Raw genomic sequence first — 11,138 nt, 5'->3', positions numbered from 1 at the left:
TGGAATCATTCAAGGCCAGGTTGGACGGGGCTCTGAGCAGCCTGATCTAGTTAGTGGTGTCCCTGCTCCTGCAGGGGGGTTGGACTAGATGACCTCTAGGGGTCCCTTCCAACCCAAAACATTCTATGATTCTATGGTTCTATGTTTGAAGGCAGGAAGAGGGGAAAGCACCTTCAAGGCAAGGTTTTTTTTTGTTGTCAGCTGTTTTAATTACAAGGGTATTTTCCATTATGAAGTTGGCCCCTATGGTAGGGAAAAGATTGATTTGGGATGCACCTTTCAGACTGTGCTAAAGTATGTAAAATATGTGTTGGCATGAATTTTTCAGATGCCACTTCACCCCACACTTAAACAGAACTGAAGATAAATTTGTCTGCTTATGCCTGGTGTAATTTGCAAACATCTATTTGCTCTATTACCTTTCATATAAAAAAAAGGGAGGAGAGATTAGGAGGAGGTAATGGCAGAGGGAGGTAGGTGTCTGGAATTGAAGAAATAACTGTGTTTTGGTTGGGCTTCACTTACTTAATTTGAAAACACAAATGCATTTTGGTAATTCGGAGAATTTGGAAAAAGTGAAGTCTTCCTGTTGCGGGTTTTGCCACCCAAGTACCAAACCTTCAAATTCCTTCTCCTTTTCAGAATTTTGTGTCTTTGAGTGGAATATAATTTCATTAACCTCTACTTTCTTTAACTCCATCCATTTATCTTGTGTATTTGTGATTATGTAAAATGGACCTAATATTTAAGTCCCTGTTGGGGATAGTCCTCCTTTAAATAGGGAAATAATTGAGTAGTCTTGTATTATCTTTAGGAGGAGAAAAGTTCCATTCAAGATCATGTGGTACACGGATGCTTTAAATCAAGCAAATTAATTCTTTGCAAAATTGTATATACCCTTTGTGGCTCTGCTTTACTTGATCAGTTGCATTGTTTCAACATCTGGCATTGTTCTCTTTTTCTAGTGTAATATCCATTATGACATATTTATGTCTGTTGGAACCTGCCAATTTTATTTGTTTTATTTCAGTGGAAATTAAGTGCCAACAACAGAGACCCTTCCACAAAAGGAAAAAGGCGAAAGGACTCTGACAGGCACAGCTCTAATGATGAAGACTCAGTTGGGTAAGAAGTCATCTCAAAATTAGTTCCTCTGTTTGTATATTCAGAGTTTCATAATCTTCCTTGAAGATTATGATCACTGGTCTCTAGCTAATTAGTTTTTAGAGATGGTTTTCAAGCTGTTAGGTAGCCCACCTTCAGAGAATCATGTTTCAGTGTATTCATGGCATTGTGAATTATGAAGCAACCATAACTTTTTCTTTGTTTTAACACAACACAAAACTGCTACATCGGAATGGGAATGCAACACTTAGAGGTATTGCTGCTTGTTGACCTACTTGGAATCCTAAAAGGTGTTCATTACTCTCCAAGTAATCATTCTAGCCCTAGATTTTTTTTTTTAGATATTTAAGAAATTTCCCAGATTATCTTTTGCTTGTCACTTTTTGCTATGTAGTCCACAGTCATTAAACTGGTTCATCAACTATTGAAAACAACAGAACCCCTCCCCCCCTCCCAAGAAATATGATGATTAATAGGGGAAGGCAGTAAAAAAAAAACTAGAGGTCTTTCACCTCTATCTGATAGTATGGACACCTAAGTGACTAAATAAGACTGCTGATGTGCTGCCACTTTATGCTCTCTTGCCAAGAGAAAAAAATTTTGGTTTCTTTGGGGTTATGGCAAATTATTTAAAATAATCTTCTGTAAAGCTGTCAGCTGGATAATTGTTTATCCAAGAAAATTTTGAAGCTAAGTGCCATAGTTGACGAATGGAAATGAAAATGTAGAATTAGATTAATTCACAACAGCTAGGAAGCATAATGACTTCATGATGAAATTAATTATGTTTATCTTAATGAAGCAATTGTTATTCCACAAATCATTTAAATCTAAGCAAATGAGAGTATGCTTTCTCTGCCCCATTTTCTGACTGGAACTTAACTTGATGATGAGTGATTTCTTGTCAGGAGGGGCTGTTAAAAACAAAGTGCACAGGTAAATGAAAATGCTTAATGGCAGCAGGTGACTTTGATGCTGCTGAATTCAGTGGTTTTGTGACCTATGAATAGTCATTGTTTAGCCTGGTCTTTATATTCAGAATGCTTCAAACAGAATTGTGGGGAAGAGCTGAACTTAGAAAAGATTCTGAATTTATTTTTCATACCTCCTCAGAGGTGTAGTTGTTGCTTTACATGTAATTACCTTGAAATGCTTCTGTCAGTAGCCTTAACTGAGGGAGTGGCTCGCAGGGTCAACCTAGCAGAATTTAAAAGTTACGTTAATTGCAGTTTCCTGAGTTTTAATAATGCTGTGACATGGTTGATATCTGATATCAATATCTAAAGGTCTTTAAGTAAACTTTGTACTGACCTTTTGTCAGTCAACAACCTCCAAAGTTGAGGAGCTTTAAACAAAAAAGCTACCTTTTGGATTTTTTACATATGTTAATTTTCTGTTACATATGTTAATTTGGGTATGTGAGAGACTTTCAAGTAGTATTTTTAGGTGTTCCATCATTTTTACCAAAATTCTTACCTGCACAGTAGTGCAAAATGGTTTAGACTGTAACAAGATGGTAAATATTCAGATATTAAACCTATACATTTTTCACTTCCTCAAAAAAAGATGTGTGTCTAGAGACTAGCTGGAGGTTCTCTGTAAAATAAACTTAATCTACTGTCTGCAATAAAGCTTATTCTAAGTACGTAGTATTCCTCAGTAAGTCAAAATCGACACACTGAACTCCTTGCATAATAAGCATAAAGGGCATGGAAAAGGTGGTTGAGCAAAAGTCTGAGAACTGACAAAACCCAGAAGAGGTAAGTGTGAAGTGCCTTGCCAAGAATCTTACCAGTGCAAAAGTTTCTCTGTTCTTCCTTCCGAATGAGGAATTTTTCATTTGCATTGAAAAGCAGAAAATAAGTCTTAATGGCAAACTCTTGTTAGTGCCTGATGTTTTAAAAACAGTATTTATTGATGGGAGTTAATCTCAAACATTTAGAGAGGCATGTTTCATCATCAAGTATTGTTTGGGCATTGTTATTGCCACTTAATCTTAGTGAGAAAGGACAAAGTGGATGTATTAGCACAAACCCACCATCACTTGTGTTTTTAACCAAAGTTCTGGATTACAAAAGTTGGTAGTGGATTGCTTCTGTCAGTCCTGCTGATGTGAGACCATGGGGGCTGGAAGCATCAACCACACCTGCTCTCACTTAAACACCTCTGCTGGTGGCCTTGTGAAAGGTCACTGGCAGGTGATTTGTTTATGATTCCCAACAGGGCTCTAGGCAGGTTAGTTCCCTAGTACTTCTTGTATGTTGGAGGTCTCTTACATGTTCCTCTGATTGTGTCACAAAACAGATCAGGACTGTCATGAAATATGAATAGTTCAATTTATTAGTGTCATTGCAGAAAGGTAGCTAGGGTATTTATGTAATTGGTCAATGTTTTGTATCACAACTACAAAACTTTTTTTATTGACAAGGAAGGGGATAACACTGTATTTCAAGGGTAGCTATCGCCACCTGGAAGCAGAGCTTAGAGGTGTCCACTTATCTCAGCTGTATTATTCCTACATTCTCCAAGAGAGAAATAGAAGGAATAAAACAAACAAAAAGAAACAAACTGGGACATTATTTTGAAATTCAAGTTTCTTGTCCTGGTCTGTCGAGTTTTCTTTAGGGGGAGGGTGGGAGGAGTACTTAAATAAGATGTGTGTGGGTTTTTTTTCAGCTCAGTGTTTTAAATGATAATTGAAATACATGTCACGGCTGAATCAAGTACTGACCCTGTTGCAGTCAGGTTTTTGTGACAAAGCAAAGCAAGGTTAGTAAGGATGTTCATGTTTGGTGTTAAAACATTGACTTCTGATCAGCTGATAAAAGGTCAGGGCCTTGAAGTAGGAGGACGACAGAGAGAGGCTCTCTTCTCAACAGGGTGTAGTCAGTGAATGTGGCAATCAGAGTTTCCCGTTAATGATAGTGCATCGTGTTATTCCTTTGGGCTCTGAAAGGCCAAGGACCTCCTAAGCTGTGCACGTGCTGCAGAAGCTCAGATAGGCAAGTACACATCAAGTCTACCAGTGGCTTTATTCTGTAAGCCGAGGACAAATACTCAGTATGGGACTTGACAGGGTGACTTTGACAGGGTATGTGGCATCCTACTGTCAAAGTTTTTGTTTCCCAAAAACTGGGTTTACTAGTAGAAGAATGTAGGCATGAAGATGGTGGTGTAGACAATTAACAATAACTTACTCCAAAAGGAGTCAGTAGCCTCTGGGTCTCGTTTTGATAACTTTCTAATATAAATTTGAGGAAATGTGAGCCTGTGGTTACAACACCAGTGTGTACACAATTATGATCACTGGGAAAGGAACTGGATCTAGCAGATCTGAGTATTGGGTGAAATAGAGGTCAAATGTTTTCTCCAAAGAGGTACTAACAATTAATATCTTTTGGTCCTTCACTTTGTAAGGTAGGGTAATCCTTTTTTGCCCATGAAAAGTGATATGAGACTTTCCAGGAGCAGCTAACAGCATTTTGCATAATAATCTGTTTTTTTATCTGTTCCATCCTTACATGTGTAAGTATGTTTTCATTACCTTTGCTTATATATTTTTTTTCTGTTTTGTGGAGGTAGATAAGAGGGGATAGTAGTAGCAAGCAGTAGGTGCTTGCTTTAAAAACAAAAATAATCACCTGTGGTTTTCCTTAATCAAGATGCCTCCAGTCTTACTGTTAGGCAAGTTACTTGCTGTGTCTGCTGGTGGGACTTGCTTTTAAGTGCTTTGCTTGCTTTTTTTCTGCTTGACACTAGTTTTTTATCTTTTGAAATGTCTTTTGCATGATTTGCTCAATTTATTCTGTGGACAATTTAACAGGTAATCTAGGGATCGGTGTCCCAACCATAATTTACAGATGTACAGGCTGTCTTAAGTGGAGATGTTTTTTCCTGAGTCTATTTTATGCCCAGTCTTAATGACATACTTTTTCAAGAAATGCTGCCAGATGCCATTCCTCCTTTAGAAAGGGAAGCCTTTTGAAAGATCTGAAGGCCCTGTGCAGCTCTGAAGATCGGGTTGTAACAAGCTGTCCTATCAAGGTCTTCAGTCAAAATCTGGTGCCAAATAAGAAGTGACGCCTTAGCCTGGCACTGACATCTTTAAGAATAGCCAAATTTATACTGTTTTCTTCTTTGTTTGTTGAAGGTTCCTCTCCTTTCAACAGGCTTCCAGTGCAAACCTAGTTGCATGGGTGCCTGTGTGCTTTAAATTGTAAGATCATTTTTACAGAGATACTTGCTGAAAATGTGTAAACTTCATTAAATCGGGAATGGGGAACATTACAAATTCTGTACCTAATAACAGTTGGTAAACCAAATTATGGAGGGGCCTGGAGCCTGTCAAGGTCTAGCCTGATGTGAATGTGAGCAAAGGATGTCAGATCTGAGTTTCCAAGGTGACCAGCAAACTATAGGTCATGAAATCCAGTTTCACCGGAAATTCTGCTTCTGACTCTTGCCTCCTGCTGTGGGCTTTCTCTGCCATGATGGTGGTGTTAAAGACCCTAAAGGTTGGAATCTCTGTTACAAGTCCTGATCGTACAATTAAAATAAAGACTCTGTGACCACAATTGTTCCCACTGGACTAACTACTGTGCAAGTTCAGGCTACATTTAGTAAAATTTCATCATGGTATCTGACATTTCTACAAGGTGTAACAATGAAAACTGAAAGAATTGAGATCTGGGAAATAGACTGTTGGGCTATTCTAGTCAGGAGAACTGAACTGTTCCGTAGAGAATAATGCATTTATGTTGTCTCATGGTGCTCTAGAGTAAAGATTTTAAAACGCTTTGAGAAGAAACAATTTCTGATTCACATCTTCATATTGCTAGGGCCCACTTCTGCAACTGTTTTGTATTTGGAGGAAAAATGCCATTTAGATACTTTGAGGTTTGATTTGTAATTTCAAGTCCTGTTAGAGGAAGAAGGGAAGTATATGGCTTAGTCTTTCCTTGCTTCATCTCTTGTGGCATCCTAAAAGTTGAAATGTCTTTCCACTACAGTTCTTTAGTAACTGGACCTCTGAAGTAGTTTGGGTATTCCTTATCTTTAAGGAGGAAATTAAAGCACAAGAGTAAAGGTCTTAATTTCATAAGGTGAATTTGCATAAGTTATTTGATTACTTTTACCTTGAAATTGCCTTTAACCTTTAAATTATACATTTTCTTAACTGTCTAATTAAGCTGAATTTTGAATTTTAATCACATTTCTTAAATGTATATATTTTTTATTTCCTTCAGTACTTTTTATATTCTGTATGTCTAATATGCCTTACATTTGGACAAACAACAAATGATGTATAAGTCTAGTCACTGTAAGCTTTTCTGACACATTAAGCTACGGTTAATACATCAACTCTGAATGCTTGAGAAGCCCAGAAAAAAAGCTAGACTTCTGATTTAGTGGGGACTTCTGTAGAAAATAAGTCTCTTGCTTCCTATGCTAAATCGAGAACACTTTGCAGGCTTGGTATATGCTCACTGGGCTGCTGCAGTTGGGCTCCACCATGTAAGACATTAATGTCAGTGAACTGTCCCTCATGACCTGTATTTACTTTCTAAGCTTTTCAGTAGTTAAAGCGTATCTTTTAAATGAAGCTCTAGTCTCTGGATCCTTGAAGTGTAGAACAAACTTTTTTAGGTCTACGGTATTCAAAGCATGTGCTCAGACTCTGTAGTAGGTTCTTAAAAAGAACAGTTCTTTGCGTTAGTAGTCATAGAGTATATACAGGTCTGGGTAAAAGAACAAATGTGTACCTCCTTGTTCCTGACTCTGCTAAAAGATTCTGGAGCACTACTGTGGTTTAGGTTAATCTTCTGATGAGACTGGCCTTGTACATATGACTTCTAATTGCCTTCGTAGAGTCACTCTCACTCCGGGAACTCTCCAACAGCTAATTAGTACCCATCCCTTACAGATTCTTGGCATCAGAGTGCCTTAACTTAGGGGGTGTTTTTTAATCCCTCAGTATATATTTTTTAATCCCTCAGTGTATATATATATATATATTTTTTTTTGAGACAAAGCTTTAGCTCTTTACCACTTAGTTTTCCTTTGAGAAACTTTTAAGAGAAGCCAAGAGATTGGAGGAAACTGCCTTCACTTGAATTTAAGTTACTTAGCTTTGAATGAGAACCATGTAAGTTTATTGTCCATTGTCTAGATAGTGGATTCCAAGGTGCAGTGTGTAAGACATTCCACTGCAGTGCAGGAAGGAATTATTTTTTTTGTACAATTAATAAATAAATGTTAGTTTCATCTTTATAACATCCTTTTTAAAATTTCCATTTGTGTGTTTTATAATGTGCATAACGTTAGTACATTAGTATAGCTATATAAATTATAATTAAACATGTTGAAGGTGTGTGCTCAAAATACTTTTACTTATAGGGGTGCATGATCAAAAAAAGTTGGGAGACCACTGGTCTAGGAAATGCATAGCAGAGCTCTAAGATAAAGCAGCTCATTGCATACACCTCATGGTATTCAGTGATGCAGAGATCTGATAAGACTGACCAGCATTCATAGCTTATATTCAGGTTCTCCAAGCTGTGCATAGGAACCTTGCTGTCTTTTCAAGTTCAGTGAGGGGTCAAGTGTCTTGTTAATGTGATAAGTAAACAGGGAAATCTCAACATGCAGCAACTACTGAAAGAGTAAAGTATAAGGATTATGTGAAACATCTTCCCCACCTTCAACATGTTTTTCTAGCATGGCTGTTACAAACCTATTTTTAGGTTCAAGTGTATCTGTTCTTCAGCAGTTTTTGTGCCATGCCTATTTGTTTACTACTAGATACCACATAACCATGCTGTTGAGCTGAATGCAGCATGTCAGTGGGACAACTATAATTTCCCAGAAGTTGCTTGCACAGTTGTCAACCCACTGAGGAATAGCAGCCATCTGCTTAAGAAATGTCACTGTAGCATATATGTATCAGCTTTGTGAGTAGTAAAAGGGTTTTCTGTAGCTATAAAAGAAGGATTCTTGCTCTACAGTGTGAACAATTTAGTTTGCTATGCAAGACGGGCAATTGAAAAAGTAATTCTTGCCTCAGTAATCTTTGAAAACCAACAAATGAGCCTGAAGTTCAGTGTCATCTTAGGACCAGTCCTGGGAAAATAAGTTCAATTATCACCTGTTCAAAAAAAGTCAATCCTGACAAATAATCTGTGATACATAATGCTTATTGGCTTACAAGGAAACTGTCCAAATTACTGGTAATGCTTCAGAGTTAATTCTGTATGTGAAGACTTCAATACCAATCTGGCAGAGTCAGCAAAGTATAGATACTTGTTTGAAGAACTTCAATGCGGAGTTTTTACTAACTTTGTAATTCATAATTGTATGTCATTTCTGTAGTGAAATTGAATAGAAATCAGTTGGAGCTTCAAAACTGACAGATTGTACTAGCTCTAGATTATTTTCCAGCAAGATCATAATCTAATTTGTGGTATGGAAACCAATAATATTCATGGTTCTAAAATAAGATGCCATAATATTGAGTGCTTGTTTTAATATCCTGCAAATGCTCAAGTGTACACTTTAAGAACAGTGTGTAAGGCTGTAGTGACTAATTCCAACATTTTGCAATAAAAACATGCACTGGAATTTCCATGCTTCTACACTGGAAGCTTACCTCTTCAGAATCACATATGGATGTGTTGGTGATTGATGCCAGAAGAAGAAGAAGCCTTGAAAGGCTGTCCTAACCAAGAGATGTGTTTGTGATTCCTCTTCTCTAAAGAGAGCTGCTTTGTAAATTGTCAGGGAAGTGAACTTAATTGTACTGAAGATAGAAGGTATGATGCAGAGACAGTAAACTTGTAGAAAAGCTTTGTTGAATTCATGTGACTTAAGAAGTTCTAGCACCCTATTATTAATTTATTATTATATGTATGGCAGGCAACCTAAAGTTATATTGACGAATGTCCTGAGGACGAAAATAGGAAGAAAATACACACAGGCGCAACCTAAAACTGGTGCTAATTTTTCTGATGCTGGCAAGCTGCAATCAGATCAACCACCCTCATCATCTGCTGCCAGTCTAAAGATATGGCAAATTTTAAACCCTACTCTCCAAAGCCTTTTTCTGTCTAAAAGGTATGTTGTCTTTGCCTTGTGTCACTAAAAATAATTTTCCTTGCAGTTGATTTTTTTTCATGAGAAAGTATTCTTTGTTGTATCACGGCTGTCTTGTTCATGAACTATATTGCCATTCTCATGTCATCTGGCTTGATTGAATTCCCTGGTTCCTTTTGATAATCCTCGAGAGAGATGGTGTCAGGCATGCTGTAGTGGGTTTTCAGATCAGATTTCTTCTAGATGGTCCTGTACTGACAAGACCAATTAATTCTGATTCAGCTATTGGACTCTCAAAATGTTTGGTGTTTTTTTTTATTCATGTGAAAAGAAGAGTGCACTTGCATTTAACTGCCCTCTTTTCTCAGTGGAGTTTTCACTGTGTATTTTCACTGTTAACAGTCTGACTACTCATGAAAATACAAGAACTGTCATAAAGGGTCAAAAGAAAAGCATATTAAGTCTGGTATCTTCTGCCCTGCCACCCCTGGCCGCAAGCAGCAGTCAATTGCAGATACCCAGGGAAAAGTATGGCTAGAGTGAATGGGTTTTTTACTGAGTTTTCTTTCTGAGCTCATGATGTTAAACAGTTTAGGGGCTTTGTTTATTGGAGTTTACATTAAGACAAGACTACAGTGTTCTTCTGTATTAGACTTTTTCTCTCAATCATATCCTCATTGCTTATCACCCGTGTGCATCTACCATCTTGTCTGTAAGGTGGTCTCCTGATTAAAAGCAAATTACATCTCCATGCAAGAGACCTAAGTGCCCCCCAGACATCACACAGTCTGTGCTGGAGTGTGCTTTGTGGATGAATATAGACAACAGGAGAACCACACAGTCGATACCCAAAAGACCATATTGTTCATAACAGATTCAGAAAAGACCATGACATTACATCCTAATCCAAAATAAAATGCAATGGAAGTGGTAGAATTTAAATCCCAGTTTGAAAAACTAAGTGAGTAAATAAAGGGCTGTATAACAAGCCGTCTGCAGTGGCATTGTATGAATTAAGTTGTGCATCTTACACATATGTGCTCAAGTGGGCAGTTGCATCTTCATATTTGTTTGCCTTACTTTTGATGCTTGTCTCTTCTAACACTTGCAGATGCTTTTCTGAGCCTTGCTATTGCTATTCTGTAGAATGCCACCTGAAAGTTGAGGATGGGAACAAAATGAAATGCTACCTTTTTGCGTGTGTGCTACTCTTCTACCTGTTGATTAAGTGCTTGAGAAAATTCAGTCTATTTTACTGGAGGCTTCTTGATCACAGGAAAATCAAGATTATTTGCTCCATAGTTCTGAGAAACGTGTACAGATATTGCATGAAAGCTATCTAGAGATAAACATCTACCAGTTTTTTTTAAACAATACTTAGATGAGGTGTTAGAGGCAATGCAATGTGAATTGTATCTGTCTAAGGTGAAATTATATGGCTAGTGTTTCTTACCCTGGTCTCTTGTTGCTTTTTTGTGTTTATTTGCTTAACTTGCATTTTAAGTTCCTCATTGGCATTTTGTTTTGTCTCTAAGGGACTGAAAGTAATGATGTTTGATCATTATCGAGCCTCTAAGAGACATGAATTTAACAAGAAGTTTTTTTCTCTAGATTTCAGTGCAGTATTTATGATTTACTGTTATATATATATGTATATGGCAGGCAACCCAAAGTTATTTTGACGAATGTCCTGAGGACGAAAATTGGAAGAAAATACATAGACAGCCACGTAATAATTGATGCGAATGTGTCTGATGCTGACCAGTTACAATCGGGTCAGCTACCCTCATCATCTGTTGCCAACCTACAGACGTGTCAGATACTATGTTCTCCTCATGAAGGTTCTTTTCTGTCTGAAAGGTATGTTACTTACTGCTGATTTTTGCCAGTCTTCCTGAAATGATATAACTTCACAATGGAAAAGA

At 37.4% G+C, this 11,138-nt stretch overlaps 1 protein-coding gene across 6 annotated transcripts in view; it reads left to right on the top strand.

Annotated features, from left to right (window-relative positions):
- The window catches only part of SENP7 (SUMO specific peptidase 7), a 46,367-nt gene that overhangs the window by 5,999 nt on the left and 29,230 nt on the right, over positions 1-11,138 (top strand). For 2 of the 6 annotated variants that reach the window (XM_035897549.1, XM_035897548.1), the window contains 3 exons: positions 1,031-1,125; positions 9,037-9,234; positions 10,876-11,073. In XM_035897549.1, the coding sequence (XP_035753442.1) occupies positions 1,031-1,125; positions 9,037-9,234; positions 10,876-11,073 (491 nt within the window). Of the gene's footprint in view, positions 1-1,030; positions 1,126-4,074; positions 4,217-9,036; positions 9,235-10,875; positions 11,074-11,138 lie in introns of those variants that run through there. The other 4 variants (XM_035897551.1, XM_035897550.1, XM_035897553.1 and 1 more) reach the window with 4 other exon arrangements.

The sequence above is a fragment of the Egretta garzetta genome, unplaced genomic scaffold (genome assembly GCF_000687185.1).
Source record: "Egretta garzetta isolate BGI_Z169 unplaced genomic scaffold, ASM68718v1 scaffold367, whole genome shotgun sequence".
Lineage (NCBI taxonomy): Eukaryota > Metazoa > Chordata > Aves > Pelecaniformes > Ardeidae > Egretta > Egretta garzetta.
This window is presented reverse-complemented; position numbering and strand designations above follow the sequence as displayed.